The sequence below is a fragment of the Thalassophryne amazonica genome, chromosome 14 (assembly GCF_902500255.1).
Source record: "Thalassophryne amazonica chromosome 14, fThaAma1.1, whole genome shotgun sequence".
Taxonomy (NCBI): domain Eukaryota; kingdom Metazoa; phylum Chordata; class Actinopteri; order Batrachoidiformes; family Batrachoididae; genus Thalassophryne; species Thalassophryne amazonica.
Window position 1 is genome coordinate 79,946,830 of NC_047116.1, and position 23,668 is coordinate 79,970,497.

General features: G+C 39.4%; 1 protein-coding gene and 1 long non-coding RNA gene across 2 annotated transcripts; both read right to left on the reverse strand.

The window, feature by feature from the left end:
• Window positions 1–4,097: 4,097 nt before the first annotated feature.
• Window positions 4,098–10,057, reverse strand: LOC117524818 (ras guanine nucleotide exchange factor F-like). The gene is made up of 3 exons (XM_034186635.1): window positions 10,012–10,057; window positions 9,067–9,256; window positions 4,098–5,418 (listed from the first exon to the last, which is right to left on the reverse strand). The coding sequence occupies exons 2-3, from the start codon at window positions 9,249–9,251 to the stop codon at window positions 4,770–4,772; spliced, it is 834 nt and encodes a 277-aa protein (XP_034042526.1). The 5' UTR covers window positions 9,252–9,256; window positions 10,012–10,057; the 3' UTR covers window positions 4,098–4,769.
• A 7-nt stretch (window positions 10,058–10,064) lies between these two features.
• On the reverse strand, window positions 10,065–17,650 carry LOC117524819. Its single transcript, XR_004564868.1, has 4 exons — window positions 17,546–17,650; window positions 17,347–17,425; window positions 12,877–12,923; window positions 10,065–10,131 (listed from the first exon to the last, which is right to left on the reverse strand). It is a non-coding gene; the product is annotated as an uncharacterized LOC117524819 (long non-coding RNA).
• Window positions 17,651–23,668: the final 6,018 nt, after the last annotated feature.

Below are 23,668 nucleotides of genomic sequence, written 5' to 3' on the forward strand. Positions count from 1 at the left end.
CTGATATCCTACTGTCAGATAATCACAACACAAAGTCTGTCATTTTTGAATGCGTAAGCAGTATAACTGAATGATCTATTAAAGCCAGGGAATGGGAATGGTTTGACATGAAAAGAGTTTAAAAACAAAAATGTCTCACTACAATAAACTGAAGGAAGTCTCTATCATGGAGATGGATGAAAGAATATGTGCCATAAGTGGTTTTGCAGTTTGAAGTCTTTATATTGTTTTTGTATTGTTATACACCAACATGACGCACAAATACTGATAGACTACATGATTTAGAATTATACCTGTATAACAATTCAAGATAACATCAAGAAAATGCTACTTACAACATATAATCCTAATGACATTAAATTTCTAAGAATGTGTTGCCCGTGGGGATCCACAGGCTTTAGATTGGGTAATGTTTATAAAATAGGTAGCTGACATTTTTGTGGTAAGGGTGGCAATAAATTAAGCAAAGCTTGTATAATGAGTTGGAACAGCATGGTCCAGAATGTTTTTAGAAACACAGACCTCAACCATTTTTAGAACGCAACCTTTTTATTTCCTGTTAATTATGTAATTTTTAATGTTAATGTCTTAATGTATTTATAAATTGTTTTGGTTCTTGTTATCATATACACACTTATTTTTATTTCTACTTCTATTTTGTCATTTGATTTTTAAATGGATCACAATGGAAATAAGTGTTTTCACTTTCTTGTGTCATCCATGTATTTTTAACGTATTTACAATTATATCATGTACTTACAATCCCAATTCCAATGAAGTTGGGATGTTGTGTAAAATGTAAACACAATACAATGATTTGCAAATCCCCTTCAACCTATATTCAATTGAACACACCACAAAGGCAAGATATTTAACCTAAGTGAAGTTGTACCTCAAGCAAGAATGGGAAAGAATTCCACCTAGCATCAACAATTAGTGTCCTCAGTTCCCAAATGCTTATTGAGTGTTGTTAGAAGGAAAGGTGATGTAACACAGTGGTAAACATATCACTGTCTCAGCTTTTTTGAAACGTGTTGCAGACATCCATTTCAAAATGCGCAAATATTGACACAAAAACAAAGTTTATCAGTTTGAACATTAAATATCTTGTCTTTGTGGTGTATTCAATTGAATATAGGTTGAAGATGATTTGCAAATCATCACATTCTGTTTTTATTTACATTTCACACAACGTCCCAACTTCATTGGAATTGGGGTTGTACCTTGAACTTAAAAATCACTCACATTCACACTTTTAATGTAAAGATGACTTACTGCTCCCTGCTGGAATGGCGTGTCCAGAAAGTAGTTAGGAACACACACGCATGTACAGCTGCTGTAAGCAGGTGGTTTTAATTTTACAAAGCCCCTGGGGTCCTCAACAGTCTTACGTGTTGGATCATGCAGAGACATGCACCACATGGCCAAAATCTCAAAAATGGTACTCCCTTATAATGCAATACTTTTCTTCTGCGTCTCCTTAAGCAACTACTCATTCAACTCAAAGTCTTTCCGCTGGTACCCAAAGATTATCCAAAAACACCTATTACTAAAGATATCCACTCCAACCATACAGTAAGACAAGACGCAGCAAGACCCTAAACTTCGACCTTCATTTTCCTACAAGGATATGGTGTATCTGGAAAGTATTCACAGCGCTTCACTTTTTCCACATTTTATGTTACAGCTTTATTGCAAAACGGAGTAAGGAAGTCCCTTCGGCTGCTCCCTTGTTTGCACTTGGGGTCGCCACAGCAAATCCAAGGTGGATCTGCATGTTGCATGTTGAATTGGCAAGTTTTACGCCGGATGCCCTTCCTGACGCAACTCCACATTACATGGAGAAATGTGGCAGGGGTGGGATTTGAACCCGGAACCTTATGAACTGAAACCAAGTGCATTAACCACTTGGTCACCACCCCTGCTATTGCAAAACGGAGTAAATTCCTTTATTCCTGCTCAAAATTCTACTCACAAACCCCATAATAACAACATGAAAAAAATTTTTTTTAAAATTTTTGAAAATTTATTTTAAATAAAAACTAAGAAATCACATGTACATAAGTATTCACACCTTTCGCTCAGTACTTTGTGGATGCACCTTTGGCAGTGTGGAAGAACCAAATACCAGGTTTGATTCCCATGGGAACAGAAGGTTCAGCCAATGCCTGGAGTCCACAGGAAGCCGGGACCACATTAACTCAGGACAAGAAAATCACAGAACTGCTTAACCCTCATGCATCTGGTGGAATATTATTTCCACCTGGACCGGACCTTGCAAATCTTTCACCCAACATCACCCAACCAGGGCAAAATAAGTGACCTTCATCAAGTACTCTGCTGGGTTTTAGGTCAAAAGCTAAATCACAAAATGGCTTTTTCCTCAACATCAGCGATATCAGATTTCTTTTGAATCTAAATTTACTATAAAATCCTCACCTCATATTTTGAAGCTCCTTCGAAATTAGCATATTTTCAAACAACCCGATTTATGATTTCACTGTATAGATATGTGCTAAGACATTATAAATCACGGTGCCAAAAATTAGACTGGCCTAGCTAGTGTATTTCTTTGATTTGTGAGCAATCAGAAACATGAACACCATGTCAAATTTTTGGGCTTGCTACCTTTGTCAGGCCTTTGTGAAAGACAGATCATATGAGATAGACCAAAACTTGCTCAATTTTCCCCACTCTACACAAAACGTAAGCCCAGGGTGTGTAGTTTCACATCTGTGAATCTAATAAGTAGGTTATTAAAGTTTAAAGTTTGTACAAACAGTGTTTTCGCAAAATGTGTGTGTGTGTGGGGGGGGGGGGGTCACTAAAATTTCCTATGGCTTGTAAACTTTTCAAGATACAGACCTAATATTTGGCATTTCACTGTAACTTTGTAACAGGAATAATATATCAACTTGGCTAAACAGGGTTGAGGGATGACCTGAGAGCCAAAGGCATATAGCGAGCTGTACAAGAAGTTGAATCATAAGGAAGCAGAAAAGGACTAATCAATTGGCCAGACAAAGGGACAGAGCTGGTAAAAGATGTAGATGTAGATGGATTGGCAGAAAAGTATGTGAGGGTAGTGCAGGACATGTACAAGGATAGTGTGACAGTGGTGAGATGCACATTAGGAGTGACACTCATTCAAGGTGGAGGTGGGACTACACCAAGGATCAGATCTGAGTTCTTTCTTGTTCACAATGGTGACCGACAGGTTGACAGAGATCAGACCGGAGTCTCCATGGACTATGATGTTTGCAGATGACATAGTGATCTGTAGTGAGAGTAGAGAACAGGCTGAGTCTAGCCTGGAAAGGTGGAGAAATGCACTGGAGAGTAGGAATGAAAGTCAGTAGGAGTAACACTGAGTACATATGTGTGAATGAGAGGGAGTCCAATGCTGTTACAAGTAGAGGTGGTGAAAGTAGATGAGTTTAAATTCTTGGGGTCAACTGCCCAAAGTAATGGAGAGCATGGTAGAGAGGTGAAGAAGAGAGTGCAGGCAGGGTGGAGTGGGTGGAGAAAGGTGGCAGGAGTGATTTGTGACTGAAGAATATCTGCAAGAGAGTAGTGAGACCAGCTATGTTGTACGACTTAGAGGCGGTGGCACTAACAAAAAGACAGGAGGCAGAGCTGGAGGTGGCAGAGCTGAAGATGTTGTGATTCTCTTTGGGAGTGACAAGAGTGGACAGGATTAGGAATGAACATAGAGGGACAGCTCAGATGGGGTGGTTTGGAGACAAAGTCAGAGAGGTGAGATTGAGATGGTTTGGACATGTGCAGAGGAGGGACCTAGGGTATATAGGGAGAAGGATGCCGAAGATGGCGCCACCAGGCAGGAGAAAAGAGGAGGTTGATGAATTGCAGGTGGTTGGTGTGACAGAGGAAGTTAAGGGGACAGGGTGAGATGGAAACGACTGATCTGCTGTGGTGACCCCTAACGGGAGCAGCCAAAAGAAGATTATCAGATAACTTCAGATGTAGTTTGAGTAGACAGTCAAATGGACTTTATAAACATTTGACAAAATACAATGTAAACCTTAAAAGTTTAGTCAAAAATTAGTCAAGGGGTATAATGGGCCTTTCTTTCATTCTTGTTCAAGTCCATCCAAAGATCCAGTTTATTTATTCATACAAATTCTAGACCTGCTTATGGTCAGTTTCCAAACAAAAAAACACTGCCATGTGGCTGTTTTCCAGTTGCATAAAAGTTAATGTGATAATGTGATATAAGATCACCTCAAGTACTGACGTAATAGCAACTCCGAGGTTAATAACTTGTACACCTTATAGCGGTTTATGAATAACCAAAGACTAATTTAATTCATAAACTTCCAGATTTTCAATAATTTAATAATATAACTTTTTAAATTGAAATTTTGCCTTTTAAGGATTGAGTATGACAAAATGTGCAAATGTATAATTACAGAATACAAAGTAATACACTGTTTCAAACTGTAACAAAACCTTCTGTGAGTTCAAAACCCCTGTAAATTAAAGTTAAAATATTCACAGTACATATAGTCATAACAGCTTGTGCATGTTTGCTGCATTCTACGCTCATGACCTAAAAAATATATCTGAATGAGGAGCATGCATTCTACATTCTGTTGAAGGTGTTGCATGGAACGTATCGTCCGTCTTTTGACCGTTTCTTATTGCTCTTGGGTGAAGTGTGTCTTTGTTAAACTTGACAATATAAGACTGGTGTGTTTTAACATTTGTCACATAAAGAACTGTTTGTAAAGTTATTTCCTTGCAGGCTGTTAGGAGTCGGTTAAGGTCATCTGCCATATGGTGATAGATGTGTGCATAGTACAAGGTCGCCCCCCCAGTACCAGCAGCAGGTCAGGTAGGTTCTGGGTTATATCCCCGTGCTCATCATCAAACAGGTCTTCTTCGTCTGCACAGCTCCAATGTGTTCTGAAGGCTTTGTTCTCAAAAGTCAAACAGTCTCTGACCAGCTGTCCACCTTTCTCCATCACAGCCTTCTGAATGTGGTCCAGTCCTGATAACTTTGTCAGTGTTCTACCACTATAGTGCTTTTCTGGAGTGAAGGTCTCTAGTTCTATATTGCACTCTGACCCCAGATATTTAAGTGGTGCTGGGAAGCACTTGTTCTTGAAGGGCCTGAACTTCTCCTCCAACAGCTTGCGCCCGAGTCCTGAGCTGGTGCACAGGCTGCTGCTGGGGGTGATGGGCCTGTAACTGGGGCCGAGCCCAGTGCAGCAGTGGTGAATTCTTGGTGGAGGCCTCAAACCACTGAGTGTAGCAACCTGCTCCCAGGTCTGCGTGGGGAAGCTGTACCTCCATAAGCAGTTCTTTGGGAAGTTTTGGCTTTCGCCTCCTCCAAAGACAAACATACTGTCCTTATAGGTGACAGCTGAGTGTCCAACCAGTCTAGAAGGACCAGACCTATGACAGAAAATAAATAGGTGGTGTTAGTTACATGGGTGCTGGTGGAAACATTTTCTTTTGACTGAACATTTTAATGGATGGCTAAGGGGGGTGGGTGAGCATGGATGCGAAACATCTGTCTGAGGACAGAGGGCCCAAGAGGAGAGATATATAGAGAGAGAGAGAGAGAGAGATCCCACCCCTCCACAAGAAGTAAATTTTGAAAAGTTACATGCTTTTAGACATGTTTTGGGTTACCCTGAGGCACAACCAAGACAAGATGTGAGAAGACATCTTTAAAGAACCAGTGATATTATCACACACACTCACACAAACTAAATATTCCTGAACATTATCATGCGAGACATATTAAATACAGGAATGGAAACTAAAAAGAAATGGGTTTGTCATCTGCACTGTACTGTATCATCAGGATCTGAGGAGAGCAAATCTGGTTGGATAACGTACGTATACAGTGACTTCTGATGGAAAATGATTTGGACTCAAACAATATAACAATTGTGAAGAATCATCACAATTGTTACACTGATTTAATCAAAAACATTTTCTATCTGTGACATGAAAGAATTTCAAATATCATCTGCAGTCTGCGGTGTGCATTCTGCTTCACCGTTTTCTTTTTTTATTATTATTATAAACTAGCTGATTACCCACCCCAGAGTGGGTCTGATTCAAAGACTGAAATGAAAACTTCATCTTCACGAACAAAGCTATCACCTCCCACCTATCCCAGATTCAAGAGAACTGTTAGGGCACAACTAAAGCCGCCTCAAGAAGAGACAGCTGCTATTGCTATTACTACTGCTACTAGTACTGCTACTACTATGCTACTGCTACCTGCAAAAATGTCGAGGTTAAAAGGTCAAAGGAAAATAAGAATAGAAAAATATGACTTCAACCTATTAGCACACTTGCTGATGACAACACAGCTCAAAAGTGTCTCTCCCCTTAACTACTACTACTACTACTACTACAGTGCTCAATAGCCTGTGTCACTCCCTGCGTATCAAAGCATACTGTATGTGCGCCAAGTCTGTCTCAAGCCTGAGGTACTGTTTAGACAGGACACGGACACACACACACACACTTATCTCTTAGCATGTAGATATTCTAAAATGTTATGAATGATGTAAAACAAAGACAGATGTTAAACTTGCCAGTTCTTAGAATTTTTATTTTTCTTAAACCATTTGAGGAGTGTAGACGAGGACGATACTCTTCCTTTGCACAAGTCGCTGTTTACATTTACACTCTAAATATAAACTGGTTGAAATGACTGATCTCTGCATTGATGTGTGTCCAATCAGGCACTTATTCAGAACAACCAATCCAGATTGTTAACACTGAACTCTAACAACAGGTTTGCTTGTTTCAACAGATACATCAGTCAGCCTGTGGCCTCAGTGATCTGATCCCAGAGCTCATTTTTCACTCTGGAGTTTTCTCATCACCCTCTGATTCAAACGTGCCACGTGATACAAAGGATTGCTGCTTTAATTTCACATTCTAATATTTCACCAGGGCACACAGCAGCACTGGAACTTAATGAGTCTTTTCATGGAAATGATGTGTTAAAGCTGCTTCTGTATTAATGGAGCAGACTCTTTGAGTAATGAAGCATCAAACAGACTCGTGGCTTTGACACTTAAGACCAATCTAACACTGCCCTGTCACTTTTTTTATGTGGTGAGCATTTATTTTTATTTACCAACAATGCTACATCACAGACAGCTCTCTCTTGACTCCACTGTAAGCAACTGCGTCATGAAGCAGTGCTTCATGACACAGTCAGATTCAGCTAATGCAGACTTCCAACACTGTACAAGGCTGCACGCTCATTTCTGCTGCAGCGACAGTTGTTTTTCCGTGTTTGGAATATACGGACAGCTGTGTAAAAACTGCATCCTCAGTACCCACGGCACTACTGATAGTAGAAAAATGAGTCACATTTTCAGATTTTGGCTTCAACTTGGTACAGAAACGGTTCTTCTGACAGCCTTTTTGAAAACGTTGCTTTCAGGCAGAAACACTTAATTTTGCCACCAGAAGCGGGAAATTGATACATCCACTCTGGCTCACTCAAAACGTTTCTGATTGAAGAGGAGAAAAGTGTCGAGTTCTGCTTGTATTTTTGGCAAATCAGAATGCAGCTCTGCTGCACAGACAGAAAATAATGGCACAGTACATGTAGGCTAAAAAACGTTGACGACGTGAACGGAAAACATACACAAGTTTATATATTTCATCAGATGGACTTGACAGAGATTAATCATAATTTGATGGAAAGCTGTCTGTAGATGGAGGTCTTGCACCCGTGACAGTAGGATGGAATAACAGTAATGACCAGAGGTGAGAGTAAGTCACCATCAAGTCACTCTCAAGTCATGAATCAGCAAGTCCCAAGTCATAATGACCACCAATTGTTTGCAAGCTGACTTGAAACTTGACTTGGGACCTGCAGATTGATGACTTGAGAAAGACTTGACAGTGACTTACTCCCACCTCTGGTAATGTCTATTGTGTGCTTCAGCCTTTTGTGCCATCATGTGTCAAGTTTCCAGCTGTGACGATGCACAAAGCAACAGTTCAGCAATACTCAACACATCAGCTAATTTATGCACAGTGTATTTCTGACATTTAAAGGACAAAACACTCCGCCATGCTTTACACAGGCAGGTTCATGACACATGTATACCCTGCTTGTACACGTGATGAAACTGAAATGGGAAATAAAACTACCTACTCAAGAAAAAATACAAAACAACACCTTTCTGCTTCATCTCAGGCAGCTTTGGTGGCCACTGTCTACTGGCGCCCAGTGACAGGTTGGTCCTATTTACACCTGGTAAGCATTATATATTTCTTACATTTCGTATTAAAATCTCCATAGTCTACAGTGAAATCCAATTGACATGTCACTCATCACTCTGTCCTCTGGCTTGTGAGCATATCCATTAAAAACAAACAAAGGGAAAAAAAACAGATGCAAGCTCTCTCGTGTTCATTCCTTGTGTTGTCTGCAAGTTAATGATCCACACTTTTGTTTAGTGTTTCATGAGTTTTGCCTGCCATTTTAGTTCTCGGATACCAGTTTTGATGGCCTTCTATGTACCGACCACTTGCCTGTGGTTTTGGGTTACCCTTCTGCTTCTCTGTATCAGGAGACTTTTCCTGAGTAGACCTACCTTCTGTGATAATGACCCGAGCCTGTAAAAGCAACAATGACAACTTTATGGTGATTCTACGACTGTTGAATTGTTTTTAGTGCTGTAATGCTAGCATATATTGTCTACATTGGAGTCCACTGTCTTACCCATTACAGTGGATGGAGATCTTCACAATGCTACATATACACCAAAGTTTTGGTTTTAGGTCTCTGTCTGTCTTTGGTCTGTGTTATCGGTCTGAAACATGTTTTGCACAGAAACCACTCATGACAATGAAAGAATTAATCAAATGCCTTTACACTCTGCATCCAACTTTGTACTCAAATTACATGCCCTATAAATCGTGACTTGAACATGCCCTATGCACCTTCAAGACAGCCCAGTATGATAATTTGATATTTGGCTGGTGGTCCTTTAGAAACTATAGCAGTATCTACAGCAGAAAAGGAAAAAAAAAAAAAAAAAAACTACTGCTCACTTGTTTTTCAGGCAACTCCATGTGTGATTGGTGGAGTTCCACCTCCACAAGTCCCTCTGCTCTCGTAAGCCTTGCAAACCGCCAAACAGGTACATGCAGTCCTGGTAGGACACTGCAGAATGGCTATGTCTGGGACCTGGACCCAGTGAGCCTTGTTGTGAACCATCTGTCAGAGACCAATCCATGGTATCTGTCAAAAACACACATACCAACACAAAATGCACATCAGTTCATGAAGTATCTTCATAATACCAACAGTAAGTCAAATTAATGTCTCAGAACCACGCTTGTGCTGCAAAAAGGGTTACCATTATATGTTTAATGATGCTATGAGGTACATACAATCAGGTCCCTAAGTATTTGGACAATATGGTATGATACCAATTACCAATTAGACCTGTATGGTATAGTGGGCAGACAGAAGCCACTCCGTAAAAGGCACATGGCAATACACCTGGAGTTTGCCAAAGGGCACCTGAAGGACTCTCACACCAAGAGAAACAAAATTCTCTGGTCAAATGAGACAAAGATTGAACTCTTTGATGTGAATGTCAGATGTCATGTATGGAAGAAACCAGGCACCATCATACTGTGGGGATGATTTTCAGCATCAGGAAGTGGGAGAGTAGTCAGGATTGAGGGAAAGATGAATGCAGCAATGTACAGAGACATCATGGATGAAAACCTGTCCAGAGCGCTCTTGACCTCAGACTGGAGCAACAGTTCATCTTTCAGCAGGACAATGACCTAAGCACACAGCCAATATATTAAAGGAGTGGCTTCAGGACAACTCTGTGAATGTCCTTGAGTGGCCCAGCCAGAGTCCAGACGTGAATCTGAATGTACATCTCTGGAGAGATCTGAAAATGGCAGTGCACCGATGCTCCCTATCCAACCTGATGGAGCTTGAGACAAAAAAAAAGAAAAAAAAGAAGGGAAACTCACCAAACTCCAAAGCCCAAAATTCCTGTGAGGACCCTCTAATGTCTATGAGGCCTCATAGACAAGCATCTTGGAACCCAGTACCACAGCGCTGTGCCCCTTCCTGTTGGTTGGCATTTGGTGCTACAAACACAGACATACACACATGTAACAGCCACCAGTCTATTTGTTAAGATCACTTGGTGAGAACACTCTGTCTCCAGAAACTTCACTTATTAATACAAGCAATAGTTGCCTTAGTTGCCACCAGGACAAAGAATCAAATGTAATTTGATAGACCTGTCTAACTTTATTTTATGGTTACTGTCCTTCTTTAAAAAATACCAACATGACCCAAAATAATAAGTTTCCTGATCCTCACCTAGTTATCTATCTATATAGACAAAAATGATACACAATTGACTGTTAGCATCAGGGGGCTAATAATTTTGACCCTCGCAGTGTTTGGTTTTTGTGAAATATTTTGTTTCTGTGTTGAAAGTAAAATGATGTAAACATCCAAAATAACACTAGCATGTTTGGAAATGTTGTGTTGAAAATTCATTGCTCTGTTAAAAAGTACTTGGGAAAATTTTGAAAAAAAATGTTACATTTTGTAGGGGGGCTAATTACACCATGCTCATCTGTACGGCTTAGTTCCCTATTTTTTCACTTTGAGGATAACTTTTAAGTGTCGAGATCAATGCTGAAATACCATTTTGGCAACATGTCAAGAATAAAGTTGAGACATCAAGAAATAATTTGAACGTGAAATAATAAATCAATGAATCTGCACATATTGCTGCCTCTACAAAATGCCTTGCATAGGCAAACTGGTGAAACTATTTCAAAACAGGAAATAATGATATTATTGTAATATTATTTGATTGTTAATTATATAAATATCTATTATTATACATTTGTAATACTCATTTATATTGCACTTTCCAATTAAAAAAAAAAAATCAAAGTGTTTAACATGTAGAACAAACTTTAAAATGTCACAGCCCTCAAATAATTTAACATTCAAAATATATCCATTACAGCCACATCATGGTAATCAGAACAATGTCAATTAATATAATTTAAAAACCACACACCAATTGTCAATGTTGGAAAACAAATATGCCTTCAGAATTCATTAAAATTGTTCCATAAAGTTGGAGCACAATAAACAAAAGATCTGAATCCAGCAAACTTCTTAATCTTAGGAAGACAGTGTACGCCTGCATCCTGAATGGTATACTATATGACTTTTGTCAGTCACCAACAGGACCTTAAAATCAACTCTTACTCTAATAGAAAGCTAATGAAGGATGGCCAACACAGTGGTGATACGGTCAAATTTCCTCATTCATGTCAGACTTTTTTGGGATAACCAGAAAATAACAAGACCCAAAAGCCTAAATCAATGTGTCAGCATCAACCACAGACAGGATAGGTCTGATCTATACAATATTATATACATGTTAACAGGCAACCTACAGGTCAAAAAATAATAATAGATAAAAAAAAGGTCACAGTTCAGAAACAGAAATCACACAAATGTGAAGAGATGGCCTTAGTCATACACTTATCTTCAACCACTTAACCAAGATTGGGTCGCGGGGGGCTGGAGCCTATCCCAGCAGTCATAGGGAGTGAGACAGGATACACTCTGGACAGGACGCCAGCCTGTTATAGGGCTTTAGTTACACAAACTGAAAAATCAACAGACGCAAGAATACACCTGTGTGCGATACCAATCAAGTCTCAAACCAGTGTTCTAAATGCTCCAGCACAAGCAGTGTAAAACAGATTTTGCAACAAATACAGACTATTGGCTTCTTGTTCTTATGCCCCCCCACCCCAATGTGCTCTGGACCAAGTTAAATTCACAGTCTTCACTGTACACTACCCTGGTGTTTCTGAAAAACAATTTCTCCAAATAAATTGCTATTTCTGTGATATATTTCTTTCTACTAAAGAAATATAGCATTTTCTCATCTTGAAAAGGTAAATCTATTAGTTGCACACAAAGTGTCAATTTCTTAAACCTTCACTCCATGACAAATGTAGTTTGTCTTCACTGACAAAGTATCTGGTTGCATTTCATATACTGGTGTATCAAGAAGGGTGGACTTGTAATGCTCTGATTACTTTTTATGAACATCAGCTGTAATTTCTTGGAGAAGATAAGACCTATCACAACAATGTTGGTGTCATTTTAAAGCTTAGGGTGGTCTCTTTCCAGTGATATGCATTTCATAACATTTGGACATAAATAAAGGAACCTCTGGTCTGTTTAAATAATTTTGTCAGGGGTGGACTCGGTGGCGGCGATTTAATAAACACACAGTCATGTTTTGTCCAGATGTCTTTAAATATGGTATATTATGAAAGAACAAGTTATTCAGAACATTTTGACACCAGTTCCATGGAGTTTGCATACAAATTGACTGAATAATGCTATTTTTGCAAACAGAAAAAGGTCAATTCCGAGAAAAATGACAAAAATGTATTGAATTACAATACATTTTTCATTTATTTATGTCACATAAATTGTTTTTTTCCTCAAACTAAATGGAATAATTAAATCCAGAAAGTTGCATTTGAAAGGGATACATGTGTATACTTTACATAATGAATTTTGAAAAAAATGACCATTTTGACCCCGTTACACTTTTTAGGCTCAGTGAAATGCAACCATTTGGGAATTGGTGATGTAAACATTAGAGAACTGGTCTTGAAATCATATAATACAATAATAATTATCTTCTTCTTAGTAAATGTACACAAGTTGCCACATATTTTTGTATGTGCATGTACGACTGTATACAAAGTCCATACACTGAGTGATATGCTTGTTTGAGTCAGACTACTAATATCTTGTAAGAAAACATTCTGTACCTGGGATGAGGTCATCTTTCCCTGCCAGTGCAACCATTTCTGCTTTGCTGAAACACAAAACAGAGGACAATAACAATAAATCTGAACAAGAAGACACCCAGCAAACACATGACAGTCAGATAATACCAGGTTTTGGTCAGGATTGAGTCATGTTAGTAATGACATCAGCTTGATGTTGAATCATGACATCCCAGTGACACGATGTCACCTGAGTGTCCATTTTGTAGATCATGCTGTGACATCTATTCATGACATCCAGATGTTGCAAGATTGGTTGGGTGTCTTGTATTCTTTCAACAAATGAAAGCAGAGGACTTGGTCCATGTTAATGATAAGCAGAGTTCATGTGCATGAATCATCCACCTGCCTGTAAAATTTCTAGCAGAACAGAAATTAGCTAGTATTTATTGTGTGCCGTATTGATATGTGTGTTTTAAAAAAATTACTTCAGTGATTAAATAAGCTGCTTTCATAAAAGGCTTGTGAAAACCCAGTTTATCATGAGGGTTGGTTCAACCTCATTCCACACATTACTGATCAAAACAAGAAAATTACACATGCCGTGGCACAGCATTTTCTGACAACAGTCACAAGTGCTACTACAACTGCAGTGTGCAGTAGTGCTGTGAGTGTATTTTGTGCACACCGGTGCTTATCATGAGTACTAACTTGGGAGAGGGGGAGGGGGGCACTATGGTTGAGCAGTAGGTACACACAGATGTGAAGCCATGAAGCTTATGGTTAAATCACAAATCAAGTTACAAGTAGTGTGACGTCTAACGTTTGGGACAAGACCAGCCAAGACTGAGAAACAAGAACCAACAAGCTCTGGTATTTTTATGACAGGAAGCACATCCTGTCTGTATGTCACAACTGCAGCACATACAACCCCAATTCCAATGAAGTTGGGACATTGTGTAAACTGTAAATAAAAACAGAATACAATGATTTGCAAATCCTCTTCAACCTATATTCAATTGAATACACCACAAAGACAAGATATTTAATGTTCAAACTGATAAACTTTATTGTTTTTGTGCAAATATTTGCTCATTTTGAAATGGATGCCTGCAACACCTTTCAAAAAAGCTGGGACAGTGGTATGTTTATCACATCAACCTTCCTTCTAACAACGCTCAATAAATGTTTGGGAACTGAGGACACTAATTGTCGAAGCTTTGTAGGTGGAATTCTTTGCCATTCTTGCTTGATGTATGACTTCAGTTGTTCAACAGTCCAGGGTCTCCGTTGTCATATTTTGTGCTTCATAATGCGCCACACATTTTCAATGGGCGACAGGTCTGGACTGCAGGCAGGCCTGTCTAGTATCTGCACTCTTTTACTACGAAGCCACGCTGTTGTATCACGTGCAGAATGTGGCTTGGCATTGTCTTGCTGAAATAAGCAGGGACGTCCCTGAAAAAGACATTGCTTGGATGGCAGCATGTGTTGCTCCAAAACCTGGATGTACCTTTCAGCACTGATGGTGCCATTACAGATGTGTAAGTTGCCCATGCCATGGGCACTAACACACCCCCATACATCACAGATGCCAGCATTGAACTTTGCACTGGTAACAATCTGGATGGTCTTTTTCCTCTTTTGTCCAGAGGACACAACGTCCATGATTTCCAAAACAATTTGAAATATGTGGACTCATCAGACCACAGCACACTTTTCCACTTGGTGTCTGTTCATTCAAATGAGCTCGGCCCAGAGAAGGTGGCGAAGTTTCTGAATGTTGATGTGTGACTTTTGCTTTGCATGATAGAGTTTTAACTTGCACTTGTAGATATAATGACAAACTGTGTTAACTGACAATAGTTTTCTGAAGTGTTCCTGAGCCCATGCCCTAAGATCCTTTGCACAATGATGTTTGTTTTTAATGCAGTGCCGCTGAGGGATTAAAGGTCACGGACATTCAATGTTGGTTTTCAGCCTTGCCGCTTACGTGTACAAAGTACTCCTGATTCTCTGAATCCTCTGATTATATTATGGACTGTAGATGATGGAATCCCTAAATTCCTTACAATTGAACATTGAGAAACATTGTTCTTAAACTGTTGGACTATTTTTTCCACACAGTTGTTCACAAAGTGGTGATCCTCGCCCCATCTTTGCTTGTGAATGGCTGAGCCATTTGGGGATGCTCCTTTTATACCTAATCATGACACTCACCTGTTTCCAATTAACCTGTTCACCTGTGAAATGTTCCAAACAGGTGTTCTTTCAACTTTCCCAGTCTTTTGTTGCCCCTGTCCCAGCTTTTTTGAAATGTGTTGCAGGCATCCATTTCAAAATGAGCAAATATTTGCACTAAAACAAAAAAGTGTATCAGTATGAACATTAAATATCTTGTCTTTATGGTGCATTCAAATGACTATAGGTTGAAGGGGATTTGCAAATCATTATATTCTGTTTTTATTTACACTTCACACAATGTCCCAACGTCATTGGAATTGGGGTTGTACTTCAATAATTACTATTAGTAGTAGTAGTAGAAGTATTCCCAAATAAGTGTTGTTTGGGTATTAGAATTATATTGCATTTCTTCAATAATTTTGGATTGAGCAAGAATGTTTGGATTCCCTTCCTTTATGATTTAAATTTGATGATGCATTATATTGGGCAACATGGTGTCTTATGGCCCAGTCACACGGCACTTGACGAAGGGCAACGAAGCCCTGACGAAACAAGAAATCTGGACTTTCGTTGGCATTGCTTAACCTTTGCGCAGCTTCGTTCCTGCAGCTGGCACTTCGTCAGGATTTTTAAACTGTTGAAAATTTGAACGAAGGGCAAAGAAATCCTCAATTTGTCTATGTTTCATTTTGCTGTCATTCTTGACGTTTTTTAATCATTTTTTAGTTTTTGTAACGTTATTGTTTAATTTGACTTCGTTGGAGCAGCTGAATGTTTTCACACAGTGCATAAGCCGGTTTGTGAGCGCCGAGGCTGGGTGGGGGGTCAGCTTCAATGTGCTTAGGCACCTTACATAGGCCAGAATTAATTTTTTGTATGGATACAATTAATTATTTTGCCACAAGCAACTGTTGAATTTGAAACAACAAAAAAGTTGTGCAATTTCCGATGGTACATGAATGCAGCTTTAGCAGCAGCAGCAGCTGTGCTTATTATTTTGTATTAAATATAACAATATGAGTGTAGGAATGACAATTCAGTTCTGTACATGTGGCAACAGGTAGATGAATCAAAATGATTATATAAAGAGCTGTTCTGGAAGGCAGAATTCACGTTGTGGATCAGTGATCAGCTGGTGGAAATAACCGCACGTGAGTCAATGCGCGCGTTCACACGCACTGATTAATTTACTGCTCTGATAGATTCAATCATCTTTACACTTACATTTATTCTCCCTTTTGACAGGTTATGGCTTAGTAACGTAATACAGTGATACAGCAGTGATCACAGCACGCTTTTTTGTTGTTTTATTTATTTATTTTTTCTTAATTAGACCAAGACAGAGCGCGCAGCATGTCAACAGACAGTGAGGATTCTGATGATGATGGAGATGATCCCTCTTTTGTTCTGGACAAGGAACCAGAGCAGGTGGTCCCACCGACGTGCACACAGATCTCCACAGCTTCTGTCTGCAGTTTCTCCAGGACTCAGGCGCTATGAGCTCTGTCTCAGCGCCGAGTCCTGGAACTCAGAGATGAAGACACACACTGCTCCAGCTGTGGCTCAAGGTGCATTTCGTTAAAGCGTCGAGATCGTGAGCTTCGGTTTTGTTAAGTTCCTCTTTCGTCCCTTTTGCGCTCTTGCTTCGCAGGCTGTTCGGTGATAAAGCTCTTTCGTCCACCTTTTCTCAACGAAGTGTGACTTTTTTTTTTACTTTTTCCCTTCGTTCAGGAATCGTCGTGTGCTGTGTGACTGGGCCATTAGTGGTTAGCACTGTTGCCTCATAGCAAGAAAGTCATGGGATTGATTCCCCCCTGTGGCGTTTCTGTATGAAGTCTGCGTGTTCTCCCCGTGTTTGAGTGGCCTCCTCTGGGTGCTCCAGCTTCCTCCAACATCCAAAGACATGCAGGTTGGGTGGACTGGAAACTTAAATTCTCTGTACGCGTGCTTGTGGGTATTAATGTGTTTGTCTGTCTACTGTACATGTGGCCCTGCGGCAGACTGGCATCCTGTCCAGGGTGTACCCCACTTTACACCCTATGACTGCTGACATAGCAGCCCCCCGTGACCCTTCACTGGAGTAAGCAATTGAAGATGAGTGAGTGAGTGATGCATTATATTTCTGACAATTCTGCAGCACAACAACATAATGAGAAGCTTTTCCAAGTTTCAAGCATAAATGCTTCAAGGCAATGCGATCACATATTATCACCAGACTTCTAATCCACATGCAAGTACAAGTTTTTTTTTGGTAAGCCTGAGCAGTGGAACCACTGCTGACAGTATTGGCTGCTGCACTGTGCAACACACATTAACAGTGGAACTCACCAATGTCAAATACCCAGAGGGGACATCTCCATTTAGAATATGCCGAATCCAGCATGCCTCCAAACACGTACAGAAAACCCTGTAATACAGTCAGACGGAGAATCGGACCAACTAAGATACATGTCAAGATACTGTATGTCATGACAATTCTATCCTGGCAATTAATATCAAATGTGATTGTCTTCTGGTGGGTTTGTACCTCATGAGCTACCATAGAGTGATCCTCGAGTTCCTCAGGTGCAGCTTCGCCGGTGCAGTCTAATTCTGTCCACTCATTACACACTGAAAATAATCCTCAATTAAGTTTGTTTTAAAAGCAATGGATGTAATCAGAAAATTCTGTTGGTATAATGGTGTGTAACAACACATTATGCAATAACATTTACATGCAATACATTTTCACTTCATTGTGAAATAGGCCCCACATGTTGCAATGACACATTTTGTAATAAACAGCCTGAATGTGACATGTAATATTAATATTGTAGGAACACATCAGAATAGATGTCATTATGTCCGCCAACAATGCAATAAAATCACTGGCATTTGTTTATTTATTTGTCTGCCTGCCTGTTTGCAAGATTACGAGGTCTGTTAGAAAGGTATCGGACCTTTTTATTTTTTTCAAAAACCTGATGGATTTGAATCACGTGTGCTTGCATGAGCAAACCTTGAACCTTCGTGCGCATGCGTGATTTTTTTCACGCCTGTCGGTTGCGTCATTTGCTTGTAAGCAGCCTTTGTGTGAGGATGGGTGGAGTCTCTCATTTTTTCTTTGCAAGGAAATGGCGGAACAACTGGAGCAGCACGACTTCATCAAATTTTGCCAGAAACTAGGCGACAGCCAGGTGGAAACCATTCGGATTATTCAGACAGCTTTCCGTGGCGATCCTCTGGGCATCACACAGATTAAGGAGCGGTACAACCGGTTTAAAGACGTCCGCACAATGGTGGAGAGCGAGCCGCGCTCCGATCGGCATCAAAACGCTGAAACGACCGGATCATTTCCAAAGTGAACGCTGTGGTGATGTGGGACCGTCGTGTAATTATCCGAGAAATTGCGGAAGAGGTGGACATCAGCACTTTTTCAGCACATTCCGCTGTGAAAGAAGATTTTGCCATGAAAAGAGTGGCAGCGAAATTCATCGGCACGAACCTGATGGTGCAGCAACAGCGCCTCCGTGATGAAGCCTCACAGAACATGTTGTGACATGCTCACCTCGTCCACAATTTCTCGGATAGTCACACGACTGAAAAGCCACCGAAAGCCGTCTGAATCTTCCGAATGGTGCAAGAGCTGGGCATGTCAGGGGATGTCCTGTGAGGCTTCATCACGGAGGCGCTGTTGCTGCGCCATCAGCTTCGTGCCGATGAATTTCGCCGCCACTCTTTTCATGGCAAAATCTTCTTTCACAGTGGAATGTGCCAAAAAGTGCTGATGTCCACCTCTTCCGCAATTTCTAGGATAGTCACACGACGGTCCCACATCTCCACAACGTTCACTTTGGAAATGATCTGGTCATTTCAGCATGTTGGTGGCCGACCGGAGCGCGGCGCGCTCTCCACCGTTGTGCGGATGTCTTTAAACCGGTTGTACTGCTCCTTAATCTGTGTGAAGCCCAGATTGTGCATGACAACAAAATACTTTATTATCACAATCAACATTTTTGTTTAAAAAAATCACTCGACACAACTTAAAATTTCCTGAGGTAGATGGCTGACAAACAACAATACAAGGGTGCACTGCTCCGTGTTGTGTGACGCAGCGCTGCTCTTACAGACAGAGAGTAGACTTTGATGAATCTGCGTGCGCAGCAGTCAGTGTGTGCCGGAGAGAAAAAAGCTTGAGTATCGATCTTTTTACACAAGGATTGTTCAATATCATTACCAGCATTGGTATCGATATTATCGATATTAGGATCCATCCACCCACCTCTACTTGTTACTACACAGTCAGATGGGATTTAACTTAAGCTTTATTTAACCAGGTTAGTCTCACTGAGATCGAGATCTCATTTGCAAGAGAAACCTGGACAATTAAAAATTTCCAGTTCACTTAACCTGCATGTATGTAAATGTGGGAAGAAGCTGGAGCACCCGGAGGAAACCCACACAAACATGGGGAGAACATGCAAAGTCCACACAGAAAGGCCACAGGTGGGAATTGATCACATGACCTTCTTGCTGTGAGGCAACAGTGTTAACCACTAAGCCACCATGCTGTGTTTAACTCTTCTATTTTTTGTGTGTGTGGATAATTAGATTATTAACACCATTCTTGTATTTAAATTGTTCTCAGCAGTTCCAAGTTAAAGTCACACTTTGTTCTACTTTTTTTCCGCAGTGATGCCACATTGGATCCACCACAGATCTGCGTGTTGATTTTGCACGTTTTATGCCAGATGCTCCTTCCTTACGCAACTCCACATTGCATGGGGAATAGGAGGGACTGGTCTTGAACTGGGAATACTCCCTTCTGGAAACAAGTGCACCAACTGCTTCACCACATGGCCCAAAGTCATACTTCCAAATATGATAAATTAATTTCACATTGTTAACTTCCTGACATTTTAAGTGTTACTTAATTACACATGAAAGTGTATTTTCAACATGATTTGAATGTGAAGTTGCTTGAGCATATTTATTGGAATACCACAGACAAAACAGGTTAGCTTGGAACCCAAAACCTCCTGTTGTGTGATGATGGTGCGACAATACCACTACTGACAATGCGTCAAACGCATAAAATATGACTTCTTCCTCATTTCTCACAAGTTAAATTACACTTTGACTTTAATCAACACTCATACCAGCAGCAATAACAACACTGTACAAGGTTCAGCACAGAGTGTTAAAGTAACTCTTTAAAAGGTAATATCACAGATGAATTTTAACACTTCAGTTTTAACGATGCAAATAAATAGATTCCAGTGTTAGTTTAACTCAAACAGTGTTAATATTAACCCAATTCCTAGTGTTTAAAATTGAACTCTTTAGTGCCATTTTTTTTTTTACTTTCTCAGTGTTACTTCTTAACATGGAGGTGTATTTTCAACACTACAGAGGGAACTTTAACACTAATTTAGCAGTGTAATTATGAAATTGCATACTAGAGCCCGACCAATATATCGGCCAGCTGATATTATCGGCCGATATAAGCCCTTTTCATAGTACTCTCTATTGGCCGAAATTTTGCCGATAGAATGCCGATTTTCTCATAAACAGAACAGTTACTGAAATAATGTTTGTGTCGGCAATGTAAAATGTCCTTGCACCGTTTGTCCAGTTTGACCTCTGACTCCATTCAACTGAGAGCTGCTTACACCCCTGTGTTCATCACCGGCCCCCGTAGTTCGCCGTCACACTGCACTGATCGGCTGACATAAGCATACAAGTAAGTTTATAAGGGTCTATATCCTTATCCTGAACCTATATCTAAGTTGCAGCACCAAGAGGTACAAGATCAGATGTATTTCACAACTCTTTTTAAGGATATGTATTTGCTAATTTCACAAAGGTTTAATTCTTGATTGCATTTTTGAACTTGAAAATTCTTCTCTGTTATAAAGTTAATCAATATGAGGACAAAGCTTCAGCTTTTAGCTCATACCTTTTTTGTTAAGGGTCCAAAAAAAGAACATTTTATTCATTTAAAAATAATAATAATATCGGCTGATTTATCAGCTATCGGCAAATCATCAGATTTATTGATTATCTGCATTTTTTCATCCAAATATCGTTATCGGCATCAGCCTCAAAAAATCCATATCGGTCGGGCTCTATTGCATACTACATTGCATAGCATCTGTATGCCACAGGCTGGGTTTGAACCTACAACCTATTGGCTGTGAAACAACATAACTTTCATTCCAAATCCATTGAGAGTTAAATTGCACTTGTAGAGTTGAATCAACACTGATATGGTCAACTTTGAAAAACAACTTCAACAGTCTACACAGTTTATCCATATAATAAAAGGGGAGTGGCCTCTGTATGTTTGTGTATCGAGAGCATCAACTGAAACCCAGAAAAAGCTGACGTTTTTTTGTAATGAGGATTCAAGTGGTGAAAACAGCAAGGTGATCGGACAAATATCTTTGAGAAATCTGCATAAAAAAAACAATCAAGCCTGTTTATGTCACACTTCCAAATTAAGAGCCTATATTTCAAAATAAACGCCTGTGAGGTTGTTGCAGACCTGATAGAATTAATCAGTCTGTCCATCCTTTAACATCCCAGACAGCAGATTCAACTCTGGACATCTTATATGCATGTGACCACAAACCCAGAATTAACATGTTCACACTCTGGAAAAAAACCCCAGCAGAATTGTATTTTGAACAGTGTCTCACACAAGCCAAAAAAGGTGAAAAAAAGAACAGTGCAAATATAAAATTTCAGTTATTCATGGTTTTACAAGGAATTGTCTGCTTAAGCACCTTCAGAAAAGTTTATTGATGGCCAAAATTCATTTTAGAAAATTCAAGACAACTGAAAACACACTAAACATGCATAAAAAGCCAAGACATTTCTGATAACACATTTGTAACACAAAACATTGCCTATCCTCAAGTACTGTAAATAGCACACCAAATAATTCTCAACAACAATAGCTGTTATTCTCAAGTAGTGTGAATAGCATACCAAATGAAATATCTCAACAGTAATAGTTGTCAGCCATAACAACAGATAATTTGTAAAATAATAAATATCATTATTCACAAAACAATTTTTCTATATCAATATTTTAAAATGTAGCATAACTGTTAATGGATTTTCCCCAAAAGTCAGCTGTCCTCCATATATAGTACAGATGACCACATCCAGAACCCGTGGTTCCCCATGGGTCAACGCCCTAGTTAAATAGAAGGTGTTAAAACAGTCCTTTAAGACTTAAAACCAGCCTCAAAATACATGTCTCTTTGATTTTAATACTCTGGGTTTGGATAATATATCGAGAGATCAATTTGTAGCATCATACTTCAAATCAAAATGTCATTTGTTCTTAGTGTCGTTCATTTGATCATATTTCCATACCCACCAAAATAAAAATTCAAAATTATGTTTAATCTTGAAATGTGATGACACTTAATACACTATGACTTCTATATGACTGCAGGGACTAAAATATAATTGTCACATTTCAACAACATGCAAACTTTTTCTTTCCACTTCTCAGAATCAATTGGCACAATTTTTACACCAAATGCCCTTCCTGGCACAGAACTCCAGATGTACATGGAAACTGGGGCAAATCTTCTGTTTGGGAGGCAAATGTGAAAATTATGAATATATTAAAAAAAAAAACATAAAAAAGGCAGAGATATACATAAAACATCTGAAAACTCAGTGTTTCTTTTTTTTTTTCTACATCAACTCTGGTCATCTATATTATAATATCCAAGTGGCTTCTGTGTGTGTGTGTGTGTGTGTGTGTGTGTGTGTGTGTGTGTGTGTGTGTGTGTGTGTGTGTGTGTGTGTGTGTGTGTGTGTGTGTGTGTGTGTGTGTGTGTTGTGTGGCTACGATCATAGACAAACTGGGGGAAAGGTGACATTTTCCATTTGGTATGCTTATGTATTTGGGGTCAAGAGTGAACGCTACAAAAACAGAAAGTTGATAGGACTGATATTTTGGGAGAAATTAGCAATATTAGCTAACAACAGTGAACAATGGATGTTGGTTTTGGGGCATTAAATGTTGTTATTGTGGTTCATGTTAGTTTAACAGTGTTGTTAGTGTTATTGGTTTATTGTGTTTTTGTAGTTCAATTGGTTTAGTCAGCTTAGTTATGTTTCATATTGCCATTACCATGAGTGAGAAATGTAGTGTGTTTGATGTCTTCCGCCACTGTCTCTGTTTGTGTGCGTGCGTGCGTGCGTGCGTAACTTTGATCATGGACGAATTGGAGAGAGCTGACATTTGCGTTTTGGTATGCTTTATATATTTTGGGTCAAGGATGAATGCCACCAAAACGGAAAGTTGATAGGACTAATATTTTTGGAGAAACTATGGATTAGCTAACAAAACTGAACAATGGACATTTCTAATTACATTCTGGACTCACACACCATTCCAGCAGGGGGCAGTAAATCATCCATATATTAAAAGTACATGATTTTATTTAGTAAATTCAATGAAAGTACATAATTAATTGCAAATATGTTAAAAATACATGGATGATGCAACAAAGTGAAAACACTTCCATTGTGGTCCATTTAAGAATCAAATGTGAAAATAGTAATAATAATAATACTGATAATAATAATAATAAATATGTATAGTATATGATACAAGAACCTAAACAATTTATAAATCCATTAA

Excerpts from the sequence above, each read along its gene's own strand:
- LOC117524818 (XM_034186635.1), bottom strand. The coding sequence starts at position 9,251 with ATGGATTGGTCTCTGACAGATGGTTCACAACAAGGCTCACTGGGTCCA. Across the intron at positions 5,419-9,066 it reads TGGAGTTGCCTGAAAAACAA|GTCTGGTCCTTCTAGACTGG; the intron begins GTGAGCAGTAGT and ends TTTCTGTCATAG.